General features: G+C 42.6%; 1 protein-coding gene across 4 annotated transcripts in view; it reads left to right on the top strand.

The window, feature by feature from the left end:
* Nucleotides 1-11,230: 11,230 nt before the first annotated feature.
* LOC100919463 (dual specificity testis-specific protein kinase 1-like) overlaps nt 11,231-25,730 on the top strand; it is a 41,010-nt gene continuing 26,510 nt past the window's right edge. Inside the window, exons 1-3 of one of the 4 annotated variants that reach the window (XM_031951946.1) lie at nt 11,231-12,081; nt 21,267-21,390; nt 24,088-24,278. In XM_031951946.1, coding sequence (XP_031807806.1) covers nt 24,093-24,278 — 186 coding nt within the window. In that variant the 5' untranslated portion in view covers nt 11,231-12,081; nt 21,267-21,390; nt 24,088-24,092. The other 3 variants (XM_031951947.1, XM_031951945.1, XM_023494384.2) reach the window with 3 other exon arrangements.

Here is a 25,730-nt window from a genome sequence, read left to right as displayed (position 1 = left end):
ATGGAGTGGGAAAGACTTTATAGCTAGGAATGGGAACACAGGTCTGAAATTCCAGCTTTTAAGGAGGCTGAGGCTGAGAGATCCCTTATGCTTCCTCAGTTGGTCAACAGATGTTTATTAAGGTCCTACTATGTCCCAGGCACAACACTAAGTGATAAGGTTACAGATTAAAAAAAAAAAGAAAAACAGTTATCTGCCCTTGATGAAGATTAGTCAAATCAATCAGGGTGTTGGAGAAAAAAATGTCAGCGAACAAGGTAGTTTTCAATTAAGACAGATTTATTGAAAATACCGTGGCAACAGCACAGCAGGCTTAGTCCTTAAGGGACCAGCAACAAGCCAGACAAAGGGTGTCATATTGATATAAATTTCTGGGGCAGCTGTCACAGGCTGTTGGTTCTTAGGTGGACAGTTAACCACAAGGAATGAAAAAACACATTTTCAGGATGTGATTGCCCACCAGGTTCAGGGAGTTTGGATCATGCTATATGTTTCAAAGACCTTAGTAAATAAGATCTGTCATGTTTGCCCTAGTCCCCAAAACAGCCTCTGTTACTGAGCAGTTTTCATTGTTGCTAGGCAAGTTTTCAATAGGGTAAAAGGCAAGGGCTAAAGCCCATCCCATCACCCTCAAGGAGCTTACAATCAATCTAAAGGGGAAGGCCATACAAAAGAGAGTTGAAAAGCAGAAGGGTGAGGAAGGAGGAGGGTAGAGGGAGACCTGGAGAAGAGATATGATGTTCTATGGAATTGAAAACAAACAAAAGGAAAAAGTAAGTTCAAAGCCCTCTATAAATAAGTGCAAATAATTATCTACAAAGAAATATTTTAATTCAGTTATGTTTGATTTTTTGTAACTCTGGGGTTCTTAGCAAAAATAATGGAATGGTAAAAAAAAATATATATATATATATATATATATGTTTTTTTTTTCTTTTACATTCCATTATATATATATATATATATATATATATATATACTGGGATGGTTTGCCATTTCCTTCTCCAATTCATTTTACATATAAGGAAACTGAGACAAACAGGGTTCAGTGGCTTATTTAGGGTCACAGTGATAGTAAGCGATCACCGATTTAGATTGAGGTCTTCCTGATTCCAGGCCTGGTACTCTATCAACTGCAGTACTTAGCTGTCCAATCAAAGAAAATACATAAAGGGAAATTTAGGACAATCTCAGATGGAAAGAACTCAGATTAAAGAAGACTACGACAAGTCTCTTGTTGCCAAGATAGAACTTTAGCTGAGTTCTGAAGAAAACCAGGGGAATTCAGGAAGCAGAGGTGGAGGGGAAAAGCTCGGAGCATGGAAGGGGCAGCCAATGAAAATTTTGTCATGTTCGAGGAACAACACGAAGGTCAGTGTCATCAGATCACAGAGTATATGGAGGGGAATAAGATGTTAAGAAAACTGAGAAGGTAACAAAGGATCATCTTATAAAGAACTTTAAAAGCCAAACAGATTTCATATTTAATCCTAGAGAATAGAGAACTTCTGGAGTTTATTGAATAGTGGGAGTGACATGATCAAACCTGTATTTTAGGAAGATTATTTTGGCAGCTGATGGACTGGAGTGTGGAGAAACAATGTAGGAAGACCCAACCAACAGACTATTGTTATAGCCTAGGGATGAGGTGATGAGGGCTGAGTGTTGGAGGAAAGAAGCAGACAGAGAGAGAGAGAGAGATGTAAAAAAAGGTAGAAACAACAGGACTTAATGACTGATTTAAGATATAGGGGGTGAAAGAAAGTGAGAAGTAAAAGATGACAACCAGGTTGTTAGCCTGGATGACTGGGAGAATAATGGTAGGGGAGAACTGCAGGGAAAATAATGAATTCTATTTTGGATAAGCTGACTCTCAGATGGCAGCTAGAGATGGGAGACTAAGAGCCAAGAAAAAGGTTAGAACTAGATAAATACATCTGGGAATAGATCTGCATAGAAATGCAAGTTGAAATTCATGAGAGATGATGAGATCACCAAGCGAAATATTATAGGGAAGAAAGAGAAGGCAGGTAGGTGGTACAGTGGTTAGAACTCTGGGTCTGGATTCAGGAAGAGCTGAGTTCAAATGCAGCCTGAGATACTCACTAGTTATGTGATCTTAACCTCCATTTTTCTTGGTCCACTGGAGAAGAAAATAGCAAAGCATTCCAGTATCTTTACCAAGAAAACCCCATACAGAGTCAGGAAATAGGAAATGTTGGCTACAATTGAACAAGACAAGGAAAAGAAAATAATTCAGAAAAAGAGGGTTGGAGCATGATCTAGATCAAAGCTTCTTAACTGTGACTCAGAAACATATGGAACTATGCAAATGAATGTGGGGGTCACAAAAATTTGGCAACATTAAAAGTTTTCTGAATGCTCTGTATTTTGTAGTATCAAATGTTTATTTTTTAAATAATAGCTTTTTATTTTTAAAATACATTCAAAGAATAGTTTTCAGCATTTACCTTTGCAAAACCTTGTGATCCAAATTTTTCTCCCTCCCTTCTTTCCACCTCTCTCCCTTAGACAGCAAATAATCCAATGTATATTAAACATGTGCAGTTCTTCTATACATATTTCCACATTTATCATGCTGCACAAGAAAAATCAGATCAAAAAGAGAAAAAAATTGAGAAAGAAAAAAAAAGTAAGCAAATAACAACAAAAAAGGTGAAAATATTATGTTGTGATCCATATTCAGTCCCCATAGTCCTCTCTCTAATGCAGATGGCTCTCTCCATCACAAATCTATTGAAATTGGACTGAATAATCTCACTGCTGAAAAGAGCCAAGTCCATTGGAGTTGATCATCACATAATCTTGTTGCTATATACAATATTCTCCTGGATCTACTCACTTCACTTTTTAGCACCACTTCATATAAGTCTCTCCAGGCATCTTTGAAATAATCCTGCTGATCATTTCTTACAGAACAATAATATTCCATAATATTCATATACCGTAACTTATTCAGCCATTTCCCAACTGATGAACATTCACTGTTTTCAGTTCCTTGCCCCTACATAAAGGGCTGCTACAAACATTTTTGCACATGTGGGTCCTTTTCCCTTTCTAATGATCTCTTTGGGATATAAGCCCAGTAGAAACATTGCTGGATCAAAGGATATGTACAGTTTGATAATCCTTTGTGCATAGTTCCAAATTGCTGTCCCAAATGGTTGGAAAAGATTTAATTCTTTATGTAAAACTAAACAAGCACATCTATCTTACTAGTATTCATTTCATCTTTAATAAGTGGTAATATATATATATATATATGTATATGAAAAAATTGTTTTAAAATAAATTTCTTCTGAAACCACACCAAAGCCACAGAACTAATCAGATGTTTCTAGAGGAAGGGAGACAGCTACTTTTTCCCTTTGTGCCTTTTATCTGTAATGTCTACTTATCAAAGGGGATTGCCCTCTTTGATTTTGTCAGTGTTATCAAAGGGAATTACCTCCTTTGATTTTTGTCAAAGCTCCATCCATGTTTTCTTTTTTCCACTCACATTGTCTCCCCTCATAAGACCCATAATTAGAAACCCCTGATGAAGTACTTGTTTGATGGATGTTTGTCCACAATTGTCTATAGTCTAAAAGAGATGGCCAAATGTGGTTAATAATCTCTTGATCTTATTAATAAAATGATTAAATTCCTCCCAAAATAAAATAAAATACATTTGTTTATGATTTATTATCAGTAAACATTTTCTATTTCTATTTTTAAGTATTTTTATTTTTTTTAATAGTTACAATTTTTTTACATTTGTTTTTAAAACTTTAAGTTCCAGATTCTCTACCTTATCCCCACCCCCAATCCCCATTAAGAAAGCACATGTGAAGTTATTAGAAACAAAACATCGGATTTCTATACTATTTTATATACCTATATACTCAGGGTCAGTAAAAATTTCTCTGGCACAAAGGGTCATGAGTAGAAAAAGTTTAAGAAGCCCTGATCTAGATGAAGATCCAGCAAAGTAGACTGAAGATGGGTAAATGAATAATCATCATGAAAACCTTACAGAAAGTATCAAGAAAAAGAATGATAACAATTTTAAAGGTTGCAGAAAGATCAAGTATGAACATTGAGAAAATGCAGTTAGATCTGGCAATTAAGAAGTCATTGGGCAGAACCCAGGAGATCAATGTACACAGCAACACAAAGATGATCAATTTTCAACAATGAGATGATCCAGGCCAGTTCCAATGGTCTTGTGATGAAGAGAGCCATCTGTACCCAGTGAAAGGACTGTGGGAATCGAATGTGGATCACAATGTAGTATTTTCACTCTTTTTATTGTTGTTTGCTTGCATTTGATTTTTTCCCCATTTTTTTCTTTTTGATTTAATTTTCCTTATGCAGCAAGATAATTCTATAAATGATATGCATATATTTATAATATATTTATTTATTTTATAACATATTTAACATATATTGGATTACTTGCCATTTAGGGAAAGGGGTGGGGGAAGGAGAGGAAAAATTGCAACACAAGGTTTTTTGTAAGGATTAATGTTGAAAAATTATCTGTGCATATATTTTGAAAATTAAAAAGCTTTAATAAAAATTTTTTTAAAAAAGAAGTCATTGGTAACTTTGGAGAGAAAAGTTCCAGTTGAATGGAGTTTTGAGCTGCAGTGAACACCACAGATGAGATGTCTCTTCTAAATTAGTCCTCCACATGGTAAATCCCTGGGATCAATGAACCTAAAGTAGGACAATTGGACCCAGCTTGGATTTGGAGGAGGTCAAAGGTCACATGGTGATCAATAGTTGGATTAGGCATGAGTGACCTCTGAGTGTCTCCGTGGGCGAAATGAAGAAATCCAGTCTTTAAAAAAAAAGCAAAAAAAAAAAAAAAAAATTAAAATAAAAAAGGAAAAAACTTCCTATAGGAATTTGAAAAGATTGTCAAGATTCTAAGAAGTCAAAGTGAGAAGCAAGTATGTTCTGGGATACAGCCTGTTGCAGAAAAAGATGCAGAGTGTCGTGTGAGGGACAAGAAGATGGCTAGTTTGGACTGACCATAAAGCAGGTGATGGGGAGTCATGTATGACTACATGCAATAGGAGGATGGAGCCAGGCTGTGAAAGGCTTTCATCGTCAAACTAAGGACTTTATATTTGACTGTAAACATAGCTGCCAGATTGATATTCCTAAAATATACAAAGATCTGATTAGTCACTTCTCTGTTCAAGAAGCTCCCATGGCTCCCCATTGCCCTCAGGATAAAATACTTCATTATTTGGCATTTAACACTAAAAGTTAATCGAATTAATTAACATTAACTGCTAAATGACATTGATGCCAATTTTTAAAAATTATTGTACTATGTTGTTATTTAATTCTTGATAGCCCTATTTATTTATTTTTTATTTTAAAGTGTATTCATTTATTTAAAAATTAAATGCAATATTTTGGGCATTTTTTTGGCAAAGATACTAGAGGGTTTGCCATTTCTTTCTCCAGTTTATTTTATAGATGAGGAAACTGGAGCAAACAAAATTAAGTGACTTATCCAAGGTCATACAACTAGTAAAATATGAGGTGGAATTTGAATTCAGGTCTTCTTGATTCCAGGCTTCTTGATTCCAGGCTTGGTGTTCTATCTATTGTGTCACCTATTTTCCCAATTTTACTATAATTTACTCTGATTTCACCTCTTTCTTTATTTTTTATTTTTATTTTTATTTATGTATTTAATAGCCTTTTATTTACAGGTTATATGCATGGGTAACTTTACAGCATTAACAATTGCCAAATCTCTTGTTCCAATTTTTCACCTCTTACCCCCCACCCCCTCCCCCAGATGGCAGGATAACCAGTAGATGTTAAATATATTAAAATATAAATTAGATACACAATAAGTATACATGACCAAACCGCTATTTTGCTGTACAAAATGAATCAGACTCTGAAATATTGTACAATTAGCTTGTGAAGGAAATAAAAAATGCATCACCTCTTTCTTTAAATAAAAAATAACGATAGTAGAATTTTACTTTGAAATGAAAATTTTCATCCTCCTCTTATTTGCCTTATGGATAAAAAAAATGCACTGTGTCACATTGATTCTTAGAGTTATTCTCAGATTGCTGTTCTTTAAAGCCCTTGACAATCTGACTTCACTTTATCTTCTCAAACAGCTCACCTGTTGTTACTGTGTCTAGCACAATGCCTGGCATCTACTAGGTGCTTAATAAATTTTGAGTGATTCTATTTCAAAGTCCAACTCTTTTTGTACAGCAAAATAACTGTATGGACATGTATACTTATATTGTATTTAATTTATACTTTAACATATTTAACATGTATTGGTCAATCTGCCATGGGGGGGGGAGAATGGGGGGAAGGAAGGGAAAAAATTGGAACAAAAGGTTTGGCAATTATCAATGCTGTAAAATTACCCATGCATATAACTTGTAAATAATAATTATAAGCTATATATTATAAGTAAATAAATTATAAGCTATAATAAAATAAATAAATAAATTTTGAGTGATTGATTGAAGGAAAAATTGGATAAAAGAGAGAGACTGGATTAGGGAGACATGGGAAAGACATTTCACAAATCTGTGCCTGGGCCTCTGAAAAGTGAGGAGTTGGATGAGCTGACCTCAAAAGTCCCCTGAATCTGCTTTGATCCCTTATATAATTTAGGAAATAAGTCTTACAGAGTTGCCAGGGATCAGAGGAATTAAGTGTCTTGCCCTGGTTAGTCCCTCAAGTAAATTACCTTTAATAATAGTCTAGTAAAATTTTGTTAACCCTGTTCAGTCTCTCTTGGCCTAAGAATCTTTCCAATTCAACAAACATTTTGTAAAACATCTACCAGAATATGCACCTTGAGGAAAATTACATGGTTGCAACTTGCACATGGACATAAATACAATTCAAGGTAGAAAGTGATAGGTGCAAAAGAAGTCCAGACAAAATACTGTGTGGAAATTTGAACTATTTGGGGAGAGGTAAAGGAGTGGAATGTAAAGACTTCACAGGAAAGATAGTGTGACAGTGGGAAGAAAGCTGAATTTGGAGACAAGAAGATCAAATTTTGATGTTTAACCTATATGGGATTGCTTGCTATCTTGAGGAAGGGAAAAGGAGGGAGAGAAGGAGAAAAATTCGAACACAAGGTTTTCCAAAGCTGAATGTTGAAGACTTTCTTTGTATATTTTTGGAAAATAAAATACTATTTTTAAAAAGATCAAAGTTTGAATCCTGTATGTGGGCAAATTGAGTTTCTTTTTCCTCATCTGTTAAATGGGAATGGTAATACCTACCATGTCAGGAGACAGCTAGGTAGTATCCTGGATAACAGGAAGACCTGCCTCAGCATTTACTAAGTCTGTAACTGAGCAAATCACCTAACTTCTACCTGCCTCAATTTTCTCATCTATAAAATGGGGATGATAATAGCATATGCCTCTCAGAATTGTGAGTCTCAGAGAAATGTGTTTTGCACTACAGTATAATACTATTACTGGCTCACAGAATAATATTGTTGTTGTTCAGTTGTGTCCAATTCTTTGTGACTTTATTTGGGGTTTTCTTGGCAAAGATACTGGAATAGTGTGCAATTTTCCCCTCCAGTTATGAGGAAACTGGGTTAAGTGACTTGTCCTGGGTCACATAGCTAGTAAGTATCTGAGGCCACATTTGAGCTCAGGTCTTCTGGACTCCAAGCCTAGTGCTCTATCCATTGTATCAGTTACCTGCTCCACATAGTAACAGAGAAGATTAAATTAAATGTGTGAAAAATGCTACAGCAAGTGGACAGGATAATATATGCAAGATAAAGATAGTGTAGGTAAAGTGCTCACAGCTAGGGGGTACTGACCTTATTTTCTAACACTTTGGTGACTGATTTCCTTTTACAATCTAAAGTATCCTATTTTCTGCATTTAAAAACATTTCAAGAAGGGGCTTATAGGGCTGACAAAAGGGATCCTTGCACATAAAAGTTTAAGAATCCCTGATTTAAGCTTTAAAGAAAACTTTTCTACCCAGGAAGGATGATGAAAGAAGCTGTTATTTCAATTACAGGTGAGAAATGAAGGAAGGTATAGGATGAGCTGAGAAACAGTCATGGAATTGGGGCATAATACGTAAAGATCCATAGCTTTTGTTTCCCACATAGGCTGGAAGGAGGGAGGAGGGCATGGATTGGGATATGCCAGTGATCAGGGCTGGGTGGTGGTCACAAAGCAGAGGGGAATCCTCCATCTATTCTTTTTTATTTAGTATTTTATTTTTCCTCAGTTACATGTAAAAATAATTGTTAACATTTGTATTTAAAACTTTTGAGTTTCAGACTTACATAACTGATGCCAAGTGAAATGAGCAGGACCAGGAGATCACTATACACTTCAACAACAATACTATATGATGATCAATTCTGATGGACATGGTTCTCTTCAACAATGAGATGAACCAATTCAGTTCCAATAGAGCCGTAATGAATTGAACCAGCTACACCCAGTGAGAGAACTCTGGGAGATGACTATGAACCACTACAAAGAATTCCCAATCCCTATATTTTTATCCGCCTGCATTTTTGATTTCTTTCACAGGCTAATTGTACAGTATTTCAAAGTCTGATTCTTTTTGTACAGCAAAATAACTGTATGGACATGTGTATACATATACATATATGGACATATAACTACAATATATGTATTTAACATATACTTTAACATATTTAACATGTATTGGTCTACCGGCCATCTGGGGGAGGGGGAATGGGGAAGGAGGGGAAAAACTGAAACAAAAGGTTTGGCAATTGTCAATGCTGAAAAATTACCCATGCATATAACTTGTAAATAAAAAGCTATAATTTAAAAAAAAAGAAAAAAAAACTTTGAGTTTCAGATTCTTTCCCTTCCTCCCTCCCCACCTGCCCCTTGTTGAGAATGTAAGCAATTCAATATAGATTACACACATGTAGTCATGCAAAATATTTCCATAATAGTCATGTTGTGAAAAAAAAACCAGACCAAAAAAAAAAAAAAGTCATCAAGAAAAATAAAGTAAAAAAGTATGTTTCAAACTGCACTCAGACACCATAATTTCTTTTTCTGGGTATGGATAGCATTTTTCACTCTCAATCCTTCAGAGTTAATTTGGATCATTATATTGCTGAGAATATTTGTCATTTACCATAGATCATCTTAGAATATTGATGTCACTTTGTAAAAATACAATTCACATTGCGTTAACTCATGGAAGTCTTCCTAGGTTTTACTGAGAGCATCCTGCTCATCATGTCTATTACTGGCACAATAGTATTCCATCATAATCATATATCATCATTTATTCAGCCATTCCCCAATTGATGGGAATCCCCTCAAATTCCATTGTTTGCCCTCAGAAGAGTTGCTATATATGTTGTTTGTACATACAGGTCCTTTTCCTTTTTGCTTTTTATCTCTCTTAGGCTATAGATCTAGTAATGGTATTGCTAGATCAAAGTATACCATGGTTTTATAGCTCTTTGGGCTCCAAATTGTTTTACAGAAATGGTTGAATCAATTCACAACTCCACCAACACTGAATTAATATCTCATTTTCCCCATGTCTTCCAACATTTTCATTTTCCCTTTTCTGTCCTATTGTCCAATCTAATAGATATGTGGTAGTACTTCAGATTCTCCAATCAACAATGAGTTATTGCAGCATTTTTTCCATAAAGCTTTAGAGAGCTTTATTTCTTCTGAAAACTGGGAAAAGTGATGGAGTTCTTTCCAGCGATCATAGAAAAGAGTAGAGGTGGGTGAGATTGTAAGAACAACCCTTCATTATTAACCTGCCTGGATTTCTGTTCTCCACTGAGGAGCTTGTTGAGAGGAATAGGCACTGGAATGGGTGTCAGAAAAGCTGTATTTTAATCTTTGTTCTGCCTCTTATTTTCCTTCCCCGGGTCTCAGTTTCCTCTTCAGTAAAATGAGACCCTTAGGGTGATTTCACAGGTTTCTTCTGGCTCTTACATTCTGATACTCTTAATTTGTTTGTTTGTTGGTAATAGGATTAAGTGACTTGTCCCAGGATCACACAGTAATAAGTGTCAGGTGCCTGAAACTGGATTTGAATTCAAGTTCTCCTGACTCCAGGGCTAGTACTCTATTCATTGTTCCACCTAGCTGCCACTGGATAGCATGATTCAGAGTGGTTCAAACACTTGGTCTAGACATTCCTGCCTAACTCAGACTGTACTTCAAGTTCTTTTCTAACATCTGAATGATCCACTGAGTTTCTGTATAACAGCCAAGGTCTCCATGCCCATGCTTTGGGACTGGGCTGGGCTCTTAAGGTGGGGCATGGGATAGAATTCCTTTAGCAGAAAGTAACAAGACAAGGCTACAGATATCTAGGCCGAGACCAAAAGAGGGAGTACAAATACCGCATAAGATCAAGGCTGATGCTGTTCATACCAGGCTTGAGAGAAGAAAAAAGGCATAGTTTTCTCCTTCCTTTTTTCCTTCTTTTCTTCTTCCCTCCCTCCCTTCTTCCTTATTTCTTTCATTCTTCTTCCCTCTCTCTCTCCTTCTTTCCTTCCTTTTTCTTTTTCTCCTTCCTTCTTTCTTTCATTCTTTTTTATTTCCTTTCTTTTTCTCTCCCTTCTTTCTTCCTTCCCTCCCTCCCTCTTTCTTTCCTTTCTTTTCCTCACCAATACCCTCCTTTCCTTTTCCATTCTTTTAGGAGGCAACATAATGTAGTGGTGAACTTAGTGTATTTGAAGTCTGAAAACCTGAGGTTTTGCCACACGCGCTGCTTGTATGATAGGGGGTCACTTGCCTCTTTGAATCTGATATCCCTTCTAGTTTACAATCTATCTTCCCATAGTGCCCTATAATCCATCAGAGGCACTCTGTAGTCATCCCCCCCCCCCCATCCCCATAATCCTACCCTACTATTCTCACCTTGGGTATAGAGTCATCCTAGAAGGATTTAGATCCACTGCGGGCCCAGTTAACACTATGCCAGCCCCAGAGTCCGAAAACCAGCCGTAATGAGCCTCTCTAACAGCCAGAGGGAGGAGCAGGTGGTGGTAGAGGGACAGGTGGTATCCATGAATGGGAAGACATCCTTCACAGTACAGCTCCCAGTTACGCCCCTGAGGCTCCTTAATTCTGCGCACTGAGTACAAGGGTTCTGACGAGGGGAAGGAAACGCTCCACCCCACCCTCCAAGCTTCACTAGGGTGCTCTCCCCAGTGATCTAGTGTTTCCGTTTCCCATTACAGCCTGTAGGAACTGTCCATCTCTGGGAGGTGATGGAGAGGAGGTGTGAGGGTAAACACAAGGAGTCTGTTCCGTACATGTAGAGAAGAAAGGTCCCCTTCCCCCTCCCCACCCCGGGTGCCACAGAGTGGGCTCGGTGAGTCACCGGGTCGCGGGATTCAGGGCCGGAAAAGACCTTAGATCTGGCCTTACTCATTTATTCTCCAATTAAGGAAACAAGCCTAAGGAGTAGACATGCCTTGTCCATGGTCGTACCGGTTGTAAAGGGCAACTCTGGAAGCAGACTTCCTTCACTCCGGCCGGCTGGAGACACGGAGGACGGTTACTTACGCAGCTTTAGAACCCCTTCTCCTGGGCTACGAAGAAAAACCCAGCATTACGCCCAACGATTCCCTCCTCCTGGAGCCCGGCGAGGAGAGCAAGATCAGACCTGACTTCCAGGTTCCTGCCCACTCCCCGTGCTCTCCTCCCGCCACCCCCGCTCCATCTCTGCGCACTTTCTGCGCCTCCCGCGGGAGGAATAAGGGTCCTTGGGGGCTCTTGTGCTCCCGAGCTCCCCTTTCTCCGTACACCTGAGACTCCTGGTCTCCCTTAAACCCGACAGAGGCTTTTCCTCCTCCCGGGAGCAACTTCTGGGAGGCGGGGCGGGCTCTGGGCCGGCGCTGGGAGGGACCCCGCCGCTCCCCGCCTCCCTGCCTTCCCCGTAGGCAGCGGGCACCGGCGCTCCTGGCACAGCCTGGCCCAGAGTTGGGAGCGCGGCGCGCCGATCGGGCCGTGGCACGGGCGGCGGCGGACTCGGAGTCAGAAGCCAGAGCCCGCAGAGCAGGTGAGGGCAGGACCGAGCCCCCGGGGCGCCGACCCTCCCAACTCCGCCCGACCCCCCGAGGGCGAGAGGGGGAGAAGGGAGGCGAGCTTCGCGGAGTGAGGGGCTGGAGCTGGTGTGGGGGACTGGGACTCCGCCGTCGGGGAGCCAGAAGCAGCCCCCGATTTCCCCTAGTCTTCTCCTTGACTCGCACCCCGCCGGCCATGCGCTGGCTCTAGGGAGTCTCGACTGAGAGGTCATTGCCCTAGAGTTGGACCATCGCCTGGAGATGACCCCAGAAGCCATCGAGACCCTCCCTCCCTTTGCAGGTGAGGAAACTGAGGCTGGGGAGGTGAAGCTACTTCCAGGCAGGTTATGTAGCAAACACCCGCAGCAGGTTCTCCGACACCAGAACCAATGGCCCTTCCAATGTACTAGCCGCGGTCTGCCAGGGCCTCTCAGAAAGAGAACCGGTATAACTGAGACGGCAATCTAACCAGTCTCCCCCGAAAGGAAAAAAGTGTTCTGTTTCAAACCTCGGTCTCCCGGCCCCAGCGTCTACTCTCTCCCACCCGAGCATCCTCTGAGTTTGAACTACAGAGAGGAAGCAGCCCAAGCAGATCCCTGACCACCTACAGTCCTTTCTCAGGGAAAAGATTCAAAGTTGAATAGCACCAAGTATGGCTTTCCCCGCAGCCCCCTACCAGGTTCCATCTCTCGGGAGATGCTTTGGGGTCTGAGATTCCTCTGAGAGCCAAGGGCACAATGAGGCACTAAATAGATTTCTCTTCCCCGTTTGCAATGTATGTGTATGGGGTGGAGGAGGGAAGTAGGGGTGAAATATGGCCTTTAGGATCCGTATCAATACACAAGGACAGATATATTCACTCTCTTGCATGTAGTGCCTCTCTTTATACATTTGTGTCTTATGGAACCTGAATGCTAATTAATACTGCCATTTTTGTCTGGGCACACCATCTGGTTTCTGTGCTCCTTCAGAAAAATTCAAGAGTGGCCAAGCTCTGGGGATCAGATATACATACACATCTGTCCAATGGATGAGAACTGCTCCTCGTTCAAGCTGTCTCTTCCAACTACCTCCCTCCCCCCAATGATTCTACAACTATTGGGAATGAAAGGGCCTCACACAGATATTTCTGTCTGTCTTAGTCCAGGAAACACCATGCCTTGGGATTAATTCTAGAAGCATTGCTCTTCATGATAAATATGGAAATATGTTTAAAAGGATTGTATGTTTAACCTATATTGGATTACTTGCTGTCTAGGGGAGGAGGGAGGGAGAGAGAGGGAGAAAAATTTGGAACACAAGGTTTTGCAGGGGTGACTGTTGAAAACTCTCTTTGCATCTATTTTGAAAAATGAAAAAGCTGTTATTTTAAAAAATAAATGCAAAAAAGCAAAAAAAAAAATTAGTAATAGAGAAACCTTCAGTGGTGGTTCTAATGTGCTCTAAAGAACAACAATTAACAGTTAATAAAGAACTTTACCAACTCTAATAAGGTAGTTAGTATGAGTCTTATCCCTATTTTACAGATGAGGAAAATGAGGCTCAGAGAAATTAATGCATTGCTAGATGTCATATGATCAGTAAACGTTGGAGTTCATATAGGAACCCAACTCACCTGACCCCCAGGGCTCCCACCTGAGCTACATGAAAGGTAAAGGAGAGCATCCTGCCTGCCCCATTCCTTGGAAGTATTGGAGAAACTGAAACAGAAATGGGGAAGCCACTGGCAAAGACTTCATTCTAGGGATTGGAGAACCCCTGGAAGAGGTATCTCCTGTTACCAGAGGAAGAACTGAAGACAGTGCTGGGGCAGCTAGGGGGTGCAGTGAACAGTGTCAGACATGGTGTTGGAAAGGTGTGAATTCAAATACTGCTTTGGACACCTAATAGCTGACCCTAACTCAACCTCAGTCTCTTCATCTGTAAAACAGGGAAAATAACAGTACTTATTTGCTTCAGCTACTTTGGGGACCAAGTGAGATAATATTTGTAAATCACTCTGTAACCTTAAAGCACCATATAAATAATAGCTATCATCGTCATTATCATCATCATCATCATCTCCCATCCCATCTTTGGGACTGGTTGTTGTTACTTTAGGAACACACACACACATACACACACACACACACACACACACACTTTTTTTCTTCTCAGAGGTCAATTCATGTTCTTTGTTGATTGGCTGACAGGAGGAATTGGCTGAGGTGCCATATGTGGCACATGAATACATATGTAATGGGTCAGATGGCCTTTGGGTCTTTTTAGTCTCCCATAGATGTTTTTTACTTCCTTCTCCAATGTATGGAAGGCCAGGATCCTTTTTATTTCTTTTCTATACATTTGGGTGAACTAGATTTGGATTTTGGATCTTTCCTCTTATTCTCAATCTTGACTCCTAAATCAGGTATTGGTACTCGAATGGAGTTCAAGGGAAGGTCATGCATTGGTTTAGCACCAGCCTAAGACATCTGGTGTAGTCTGAATCACTTCAGGGAGGGTCTAGTGAGGGATTCTCTATGTCTCTTTGCACTAGTTTCTCAAAGGGAATGCCCAATATACAGTAGGCACTTAATATTTGTTGATTGAAATATAAAGGAGTATTTGTTTGCTGTGCTTCTTGGACTGTCATGAGATGTAATAAGAATGACCCATCTGTTTTTCTCACTATTGAGGAGTTGGCAAATTGGCAACATGACCAACCAGATGATCTTCAAGTCTTACTGGTTGCTCTCCAACTTGGCTGTTCCCACTCTACCTACCATTCCAGAGCTCTGTGGGTTTTTTCAGTCCCTTCTTGAGAGTAAGTGATCTTAAAACTTGGAAGAAATCAACATTTCCTCATCAGAAGGAGGTTGGGGGACCTCTAGCTTAAGGAAACTTTTTACTCAAGATGGTTAGTTACCTCATCTCTAGTGGAAAAACAAATAATCCAGATTGACTTTGAATTTAGTTTTGGCAGCAGAACCAACTCATTTTATAGAAGATTAAGCGACAATTTTGTGGAAGTTTTAAGCTTCATGGCAGAAACTTTGATTGGTGAAATAGTTTCCGAATCCAATACTTTAGCTATTAGGTAGCATTATGGATAGAGTGCTGGGCTTGCAATCTGGAAGACTTACTTTCTTGAGTTTAAATCTGACCTCAGACACTCAGCTTTGTGATCCTGGGCAAGTCTTGATTGCTTCAACTGTCAAAGGAGCTGGAAAAAAATCACAAACCACTCTAGTGTCTTTACCAAGAAAACTCCAAATGGGATCACAAAGAGTCAGACATGATTGAACAACAATAAATATCCAGAATATAAATACTCAAACAGAATGAAAAGCAAAGAAATCATGTTCTAGGGTCTATGCAGGGGTCCTCAAACTTTTTAGATAGGGGGCCAGTTCAATGTCCCTCAGACTGTTGGGGGGCCTGACTGTAGTAAAAACAAAAACTTTGTTTTGTGGGCCTTTAAATAAAGAAACTTCATAACCCTGGGTGAGGGGGATAAATGTCTTCAGCTGCTGCATCTGGCCCACCGGCTGTAGTTTGAGGACCTCTATGGCCATGGAATAAGGACAACCTCATAAACTGGAGAAATGATCCAAGAAAGTGGCATTGGGCATTTTCCCCAGGGGGAAAGTACTATGAAGGAATTCAATTCAAAAAAGTTATTATAGGTGGTAAAAAAGTAAAGGAACTATGGATGAGTATAGATAGCATCCGTGTCCCATGAAGCTAGATACAATTCACCAGAGTTATGATTGGGTCTCTTGGGGAACACATCTCTGATTTTATAATGGAAATCAATGGGGAAACAGTATTCACTTTATTGAAATTAATTTTACCAGGAATCATCTGCTCTGCAATTAGGCAAAGGCCTGTTTTCCCAAGGAAACTCTGGAAAGGCTGTATCCTGGCCTGGCTTCCCTGTTGTGGTTTAATACTTGGTGTTAATTTTCTTTTGAGGTACCTGAATGGCCCCAGGAGGCTGGCTGCCTGGTCACTGTCACGTTTTTAAAACACATGTTCCTTGGGGTTCTCTGCCAGCTCTTTTTTATCAACTATGTCATTATCAATTGGGTGGGGCATTGCTGGGTGGCTGCCCAGGCTGACTTCAGATCATCTGGAAGGAGATGCGCCGGGAATAGCTGAGACCTCTCTGAAAAGGAATATACAAAAAGGAGATTTTGAGCTGTGTTTTGTTGTTTTGTTTTTGTCATAACCTGGGGAAGCTCCAGGATCCAATACCTGAATCTGGAATTAGTTATGTTCTTTGTAAAGCCCACCCTTATATTTTTTCTAGGCTAGTCTGGGCTCCCATAGATGACAGGAGGAATTGTGCTCTCCAGGGGTTGTAAAAAGAAGTGTCTGCTTTGGTACATTAAAATGAACTACGTGTAATTGTTACCTATTATTTTTGAATCTGGACCCTGGGAACTCTTCGCAGTGAGATGGGTGGTGTTTATCTTGGGGGGGCAGTATCTTCCCTCCTCACCCTTCAACTTCTTTCCTTGTTCCTCTCAAGATACCTCCAAACCTTTTACCTGTCGTTCCTGTCTTGTATACCTTCAAAATCCCTCTTAGAATCACTCCTTTTCCTACCTCCCGTTTCTTCTGAGTGAATGAATTCAAACTGCCATATAACCTATCTTTACCCCCATTATTAAAGGGGTAAATCACTTCCCTTTTTATCTGTGAACAATCAGGGCATTGCCCCAAATCAATTCTAAGATTCCTTCTAGCTCCAACCTTGTGATTCTGTATCTTATCCTACAGGACTTTACTAACCTGATAAACATTTTTGTGGAAGATAAGCATTTATATTTATGAGAGAGGGATGCTTCTGGGCAAAAGATATGTTTTTTCGCTATGGCCTCTTAGAGATAGAATCCTTGTCTCTGTAGTGACCTGGACTCACATGGTGGGAATTCCAGTCCGGTAAGAGAGGGAAGCATTATGTCATTGGCAGGTGGAGTACTGATGATATCCCCAGTCTCATCCTGGGGACAGTCTTGCTTGTATGTGGGGATTGGATTTGAGACTCCAAAGGATGGGCCCTTTCCAAGCTTAGGAAACATGACCTGTCAACAAGTGCTACCTGAAGATATGGGACAAAGACAGAGACTTAGCCTGAAAATGTAAATTTTCACCCGTCATTTCCTATACTCCCTTACCTCCTGGCCAGAGAGCTTCCCAGACAGATGCCAGACTTTCTGGTTCTCATTCAGGGCCTCTAAGAGTTGAAAGTCCATGGCTGTTCACTGCCTTAGTAACTTCTGTAGCTAAGAAGCTCTGACTTTAATTCTTCTTTCTGCAATTCGAAACTAGCTATTTACTCAGTGGAGAGAGAGAGATTGAAGAACTTCCCTGTATAGCACAACTCTTTGTTGGCCTTAGCCTTTGGCTCTGCCCCACCTTCACACCCCCATCTCTGGCTCCTATAAATGAAAAATCAGACATTTCACTGAGACAGAACTCTTGAAAATCGGTGTCATAGAAACTAGTGCTGAGAGTAGGCTTTTGAACAGACCTTAGTGGGAGCTGTGCTTGTGGAGGCAGCCCCTCACAGGCACATCTGCAAACAGAAGGTGGGTACCTGAATCTGGGGGGAGCATGTACAGGGACACACTTGCAAAAAAACCCCCAAACCACCATACACACACATGCAGCAGCTGCTGCAGGATCCAAATTCAGCTCTTGGGAAATGGGAATACTCTGCAGATCTAGGAGCCACCTTTGCAGCTGGGGGTCAGTGCTGAGCTTGGTGGGGCAGGGGGCCTGCCAGAAGGTAGCCTTCCAAGGGTCTCCCTATGAAACAGACTTTCAGGATCCCCTTCTTCAGGGGGTGAGGGACCTTCCACTATAAGAAATGATCCTAGGCTGTCTCAGCTGGATTCCCAAGATTCCAGACACTGTTAGGAAGTGAGGGGTTGAGATTGGCCCAAGCAGATAGGATGCTTCAAGCTAGAATTCTCTCTGCCCATCTGTCTGTCTGTCTGTAACTGTCACTGAAGGCTTGTAAGTGAGTAATAGTGCCTGAGCCCGTGCCTTCCCATGCCCATTATTCAGGGGTGACTAAGTCTTTTGGAAGAGCAGAAGGCAGTGAGCTTAGTAATTATCTCTTGTGAGGGAGGCTGATCCCTACACAATGAGGTGGGGAGTAGGGTGGTAGAAAATCACATTTTGGGTATGCTTTGGGAGACCCCATTTGGACCTGGAGATCTTCCTTTGCCAGTGCTGCCTTCTTAGAAGGTGGGAAAGCCAGGCTTAAGCTGGCCCTCTCCCTGTGGAAGAGAGAGGGAAGGGACATCCTGGCTTTTCTTCCAAGGCTGGCACGTGGGGGGCCACCTGTGCTATTCCACAAGGGCACTGAGATTTTTACCTGCAGGCTTAGGGGAAGAGGAGAAGGAGGGTAACTTAGACCTTTTCTACAGTGGAGCAGAGAAGGCTGTTTTGCTGCCTTGGGGAGGGGGGTGAGGAATTTCTGTCCCTGCTGTGCAGTGAAGCTGCCAGGAAGGGTTTGTTTTTTCTCTTGCATTCAGGTCTAGGGTTTCAGGGGTGGTGAGTGGCCTGGAATGGTGGGGGCGCCTGGAGCCAGCTTGCCAACGGGCATGGGGCTCCTTGGAGAAGCCCGGACATACATACCACACCTACACTGCCTGGCAAAACTGTGCGACTATCTCCTTGTCACTGATTTTTAAAGATGGTGTTTGAGAATGAGGAGAAACAATGGGACAGTGTGTTTGTGCCTTTGTGGACTCTGGGTGGGATTCAAAATGTTGCCCCCAGATGACTGAAGTCAGGCCCTGGAAGTCTGCCAGCCTGGGTCAGCAGCCTGAGTGCTCTCCCTTTCACTAGGGTGGCTGGGCACTCACTGAGGTCGGCCCTATCACTTCCCCCCAGGAACCTCAGAACCCAGGGTACGACTGTCTGGGGCACTGTGTGGGGGTGGGGTGTGTACGTGCCTTCCTCCAAGCTCTCTCAAAACTCAAAAAGAGGCTATTTTAGAGCCAGGACTCTCTGGGGTAGAAATAAAGGCGTTTTAGAATTTTCTAGCTGAAAGTAACCTTAGAGGTCATTTAATCCAACTGTCTGATTTACAGACTGGGGTCCCCCAAAGTGCTATGGCTAACTAAGAGGCAGTGGGGGATATTCAAACACACACCTCCCAAGGCTGTTCTTCTCCTTTGATCATTTCTCAGCCCACCGGGGCCGGGTCTCTGCTTCCAGCCTCTGCAAGGGCAGGGCTCCTTCCAAAGCTGAGATTAATTGGCAGGAAGTGCCTGTTTGGGGAACTTCCATTTCTGCTTCTCACCGGTCTGTTTGTGGAGGGGAAATGTTGTCTTCCTCCTTTTTCCTTGTCCTTGAGATATCCCAAGGTCTGAAAGGACTCCAGGGGATGTTTTAGGAGAAGGGGCCTCCCTTCCCCTGCTTCCCTCCCTTACGGGAGCCAAGGAAGTGAACCCACAGCTCAGTGGGGGCTTGCTTCTGGTGAAAGCTGTGGGTGGGGGCAGGAGAAGTGTTGTGATGCTCACAACACGGGGGAAACGTGCCGCCAGTCTCAAGGGCTGGCTGGAGTGGAATGGTGGAGCGAGGGTGAACCCTTATCCAGAAAACACCTGTTAAGACCCTGAAATCTCAGAGCAGGGAATGACATTTTTCAATAGGGAATTAATTCAGGCACTGTTATTGAGGATCCAGAAAAGGATGGTAGAGATCTCAGAAAGTAGTAAAGGGATTCCATCCTCCTCGGTCACCTTGCCTCAAACATCTCCCTGCGTTAATTTATCCTCCACCCAGCTGCCAAAGTGACCTTCCCAAAGAACAGGCCGAATGGTTCATGCACCAGGGGCTTCCTGTGGCCACCAGAATCAAGCCCAGCTAAAGCCTTTCACAATCCTTATCTCCCTTACCAGGTTTATCATCACTCCCCTTCCAGCACTGTCCTTGCTATTCCTTATACAATTACACGATTCACTGCATCTCCCCACTTTGTGACTTTGCCTAAGCTGGGCCCAGGCCAGGAATACCCTCCCTTCTCAACTCTGTCTCCTAGAATCCTCGGCTTCCTTTAGAGCTCAGCTTAAGTGGTCACTTTGCCACGGTGCCTTTCTTGTCCTTCCCATCTACTAAGTAATCCCCCCAACCCCACAGCTTGTATTTACTTGATATATCCTTATGTTTGCATTCATGGCTTCTTCCAACAGTATGTAAGTTCTTGTAGACAGAGACAATTTTGTTTCCATGCCCCCCAATACCTGACACAATGCTTAGTTAGGATTATTAAGCCCTTAACTTGTTGATAGATTGATTTACACCTAAATTGGGACCTAATTCAAACTGACTCTTGTTCTTTCTATCTTCCTGGTCTGTGAGCATCTCTGTATTTGGTGCCTTGGCTTGGGAAATGACCTTCTTCTTCCTTTTCCATTTTACTTGTCCCTTCTCTCTTTTGTACTTTGACTAAGTTGTTGGGCAAGATCTAATAAGAGGAAATTTAAAAGGAATACATGTCTTTCAGTTTAGTTACAAAAACAAACAAAAAATCAGAACAACTTCATAAATGTAAACTAAGAGGAATGACTAGCCAGAAATCTGAGAAAGAGCTGAAGGTCTTAGTGTACTGGAACACACTGTGAACTTTAAGAGGGCAACCAAGATAGCTAATGTAATTTTGGACCAAAGAGAATCATAGTGACCTGGCTAAGGTAGGTGTTAGTGCTGTAAGGTTAGTTAGTATGTAATGTTCAATTTGGGGCATCACAAACTGGGAAGGATATTGATCAGCTGGAATGCTTTCAAAGGAGGACAAGCCCTGAGGAGGGATTCGATATTTAACCTGGAGAAAAAAGACTTGGGTCAGGAGTAAAGGGTGATGATGGAAATGTGTGTGTGTGTGTGTGTGTGTGTGTGTGTGTGTGTGTATGTATTTCCAAATAAATGTTTTTAGCATTTTGTAAGACTTTGTATCCCAAATTTTTCTGTCTCCTTCCTTTAACCTCCCCAAGATAGGAAGCAATCTGATACAGGCTATTTGTGTATAATTCTCTTAAATATATTTCTATATTTGTTGTGTTGTGCAAGAAAAATCAAACCAAAAGGGGAAAAAACCAAGAGAAATAAAAACGCAAACAAACAAACAACAACAAAGGTGAAAATACTGTGCTCCGCCACTTTAGTCTTCTTTTGTTAGACTGGAGAGGGCAGATCTTGGCACAATGGGAAGAATTTACAAAGAAGCAGATTTGGGCTTGAAAATAAGGAAAAACATCCTAAGAATCAGAGCTATCCAGGAGTGGAAAGATTTGTGTTAAAAGGTAAAGGGTTCTTCCCAGGGGTGTGCTAGCAATTGTTTATCAAATTGCTGGAGGGTGGAGGTGGAGAGGGAGGTACTCAGGAAATAATCTGCATTGTTAAGATTTTCTCTCTCTTGCAATAAATCAAACTCTGATTTGTAGCTTTCCCCAACAAACAGTGAATGCTCACCTTGAAAATTTATATTATGGGCTCTTCTATCTGGTCAGACCTGATTTCATGACATCCCTGATCCCATCTCACTGAAAGCCTTCTCCCAAACTTAAACAATCCCTTGGGAATATTAGAGAAGGAGTATTATTTTGGCGTATATTGGTCTAGATGGCTTCTAGGGTGTCCTTCAACCCAGATTGTGTGATTCTGAGCACCTCCATCCTGACCCTGTATGCCAGTCTTTGCTGAGATATTGGGTTCTTAGGACATACCATGCACCTGGAGAAGCGCTCCGAAGGATATATTTAACCCCCAAAGACAGTCAGACAGTGGTTTGGCCTTAAACATACCCAGAAGAGACCCTCTGACTCCTCATGACCCATAATCCCAAACTCTGAGTCTTCACAGATTTCTGATTTCCTGTAAGGATTTATAAGTAAGGACTTTCTCTGTTGCCTCATGGCCCCACTCAGTCCCCCTTCCAAAGGAGCTTAGAGCCGCCTTCGCTCAGCCTTGGGGTATTCCAGGGGCCAAAAGTCAGCCGGAGGGGCTGCTGCCGGCCGGGCACAAATGGCTCATTGAGGGAGGGCTGGAGCGAGAGCCCTGCCCTCCTCCAGGAATCCCGGCAGCCACACAGAGAGCCATTGAAGTATAGTCTGCCTGCTCTCTGCTAGCGTGGGAATGGAGGGGGGAGCAAGCCGGGCGGGGGGAGAAGAGAACTGAGAGCTTTTCCCTTTCTCCCTCCTTCCTCCTAGATGGGGAAGAGTCTTAAAAGAAACTGGGGGTGTTTAGCTTGGAGAAAAGAAGGCTTCAGCCAGACGTGTTCATTCTCATTAAATATTTCAAGACCTGTTCTATGGAGGACAGACTAGAATTGTTCTGCTTGTCCCCAGAGAGCACAGGTTGGGCGCATGGAAGGGAAGGGAATTAGTTTGGGAGTCAGCTTGAGATGTTTCCCGCTACTAGCATCCGATCTGGCTGTTTTATGAGGGAGTGAGCCCCCTGCCATCGGGACTGTTGGCGCAAAGGGCTCTGGGAGAGGGGAGTTAATCTGGAGGGGAGGAGTGGGCCAGGCTGATGTCTGAAGTCCCTTCCGGCTTGGAGGGCCGTAGGGATTCCTGTGGACAAGACCCCAGAGTAGCCAGGCTGGGCTGGTTTGAAGGGGGCCCCCCCTCCAGTGGGCAGTCATGTCCATTTGTAAAAAAAAGAGGCAACCACTGTGAATCTCAAGCTTGAGCGAGTTATGGGTTCGGAGGCAGCTGGTTAAGAGGAGGAAACCCGGGGAGGGGGGAGTGGGGAGGGAAGGAAGGGCCTGCCTGGAAGGAGTGGAACTTTGGGGCCCTTAGCAACTCCTGCTGGCTTAGTTTCCTCCCCAGCAGGGCAGGGGCTGCTCTACAGTGACTTGGGATCTTCTGGAGTGAGGCAAAGTGGGATCTATTCTTGGGGTGCCATCCCCTCTCTCACTCCCTATCCCCCAATCTCGCTGGTGTGGCCCCTGCTCCAGTCAGACAGGAGGCCAGCTTATCCTGCCCCTGGAGCTGTCCAAAGCACATGCTGAAGCAATTACTTTGTTCCCTCGGGAGCTAAGGCTTCCAGAAACGGCCCCTGAACAACAACAACAACAGGCGTGAGCCCTGCCCCTACTTGCTTTACCCCCTGAAAGGGAAGGGCTGGGGCCAGGGCCACCCACCCCCCGCAGGGCCTGCCCTCTGCCTGCACAACTACAGGCCTGTGTTGGAGTGGGGGGCCGGGGCCATGGTGCGTTATTGGGGTGGACGGGGCCATTCATGTGCCAACAGGTGGTTCAGTGGGTGAAAGGGGCAAGCTGCTAAAAATAATCCAGATATCGAACCCAGAAATCTGTCTAGGAATTTAGCTACTAGACAAAGAATTAGTGATTATAATAACTTCTCTTTGGGTTTAAATTTACAAGCTGAGAAATAGTGTGAATATTATCGCTCTTGTTTTATAAATTTATAAATAAATCTTGTTTATAAATCCACACATTTCCACAGGTGTGGAGAGCAAAAGTGACAACTTATAGCAACAACTTTAAGCAATAACAGTACCAACAACTCACATTTCTATAACCTTTGAAGATTGATAACCACTTTCCTCTGAATCAGAGAGGAAAAGAATTGTCCCTTTTCACAGATAGGATCACTGAGGCTGAGAGTTAAGATCCACGGTACAATGGAAAGATTAGCTCCAGAGCCAGAAAACCTGCGTTCATTTCCCATATCTGATTTTCCTTCTTGGACCATTTAACCTCTCTCGATTTCCTCATATGTAAAACGAGGTGGGTGGTCTCTGCAGTCCCTTCCAGCTAAAGCTCTGTGATCCCATGATTTGCCCAAAGCCGCACAATTAGTGCTGAGCAGTCTCTGCTCCCAGGGCTGGGCCCAGGGTCAGAATCTGGCTGATCCCTGTTAGATCCCTCCTTTCCACAATCTGCCCCAGCACACACACATACACACACACACACACACACACGCACACACTGATTGGTCCTTGGGTCCCAGGCTGTCTGTTTTATCATCCTCCAGCAGTCATGTGTGAGACGGGCACGATGCCCCCCGAACCGGCCAGCCCAGGGGCCTATGATGGCGAGTCCTCGGACACCTATCTCCAGGTTGATCGCTGGCAGAGACTACGAACAGCTGTCCGGAGGCTGGAATTCTGGGAGAACTTTGATGCAGAACTTATTGGGAGTGGCTTCTTTTCTCAGGTCTATAAGGTAAGACTCCAAGAAAAGATCTGTCTTATATGTGTTGGATGTAGAAGTGGAGGGAAAGCAGCCAGGGGACCTTAAATGGCTCCAATATATAAATGGTACCCACAGTTTTGGTATGAGGCAGTTGCTGTTTTCCTGTTCTTTTGTATATTATTTTGAGGTATATTAAGTTGTGTGTCCTGACTCCTTCCTTTCCCTGACCTGAGTGAATTGGGAAGTCAGGAGCAGGGATGGACCTAACCTGTTGGCACTGCCCACCCAGAGGGCTCCCCCTTCCCCCCTAAAATCCCCCTCTCCACCAACCTTTCTGCCTGTTAATGGCACCTCTTTTCCAGTCTCCCAAGCTCATAACCTTGGACTTGTCCCTTCCCACCTGACCAAGTCCTATCATTTCTGCCATAAAAATACAGAACCAAATGCCGCGTACTCTCGTCTTCCTGGCTCCTGCAAATGCTACAGTGTAGGACCTTTCTCTTCTTGTCTAGACTACTGTACTAGCCGCCTCCCAGTTTTCCTGCCTTTGGTCTGTCCCTTTTCCAATCCATTCTTTGCACTGGTGTCCACATAATCTTCTTCATGCTCCACTTTGATCATATTCCTCTTTTGCTCAGAAATCTTCAGTGATTCCCCATTGAAGATTAAATTAGAATCCTAGCATTCAAAGCCATCCACAGTATGGCTCCAACCCACCTGCCCAGACTCTCTCCTAAGATCATAGAGCATAGATTTTGAGTAGGAAGGGCCTTTGGAGGTCATTTAGTCCGGCCCTCTCATTTTTAGAGATAAGGAAACTGGGACCCAGAGAGATTTAGCAACAAGGTCACATTGAGAGTAAGCTGGAAAACTGAGATTCAAACCATCTTTACATTTTCCATGTTCCTATTGTTCTCATTCAGCCATTTTCCATCTTTGAGATCTAGAATACAGTTTCTTCCTTCACATCTCCATTCATGAAAATCCTTCCCTTCAAAGCCTGACATATACCTCCTGGGTGAATCCTTCCCCTCCCTGCCTCAGCCAACAACCCGGCAAAAGTGACTTCTTCCTCTTCCCATTTTTCTTTTTGAAATTTCAGATTTGAACTCAGGTCCTCCTGACTTTAAGGCTGGTGCTCTATTCACTGCACCACCTAGCTGCCCCCTTCTTCCTGTTTTTCAAAGCACTTTCTCCCCTTTATATCACATCTCTCTCATTAAGCTGGACCTCCCAGAGAACAGGATCTTTAATGTCTCTGCAATTTTGTTTCCTAACCTTGCTGGCAGGTCGGACTCAATAAAGGTTTGCCATCAAATTGAGTGTCTTGGTGCCCTAGGGGTGTCAGGTTTGGTGAATGCTTGGATTTGACAGTTTCTTTCTCCCCTTGCTCTAGGGACAACTAGGTAGTGCAATGGTTAGAGCATTGGGCCTGCTCTAAGAAGACCTGAGTTCAAGTCCTATCCTACATGACTATTACCT

This window comes from Sarcophilus harrisii, chromosome 2, assembly GCF_902635505.1.
Source record: "Sarcophilus harrisii chromosome 2, mSarHar1.11, whole genome shotgun sequence".
Taxonomy (NCBI): Eukaryota; Metazoa; Chordata; class Mammalia; order Dasyuromorphia; family Dasyuridae; genus Sarcophilus; species Sarcophilus harrisii.
Note: the sequence above shows the minus strand (reverse complement) of the source record. Positions and strands in the feature narration are given on the sequence as shown.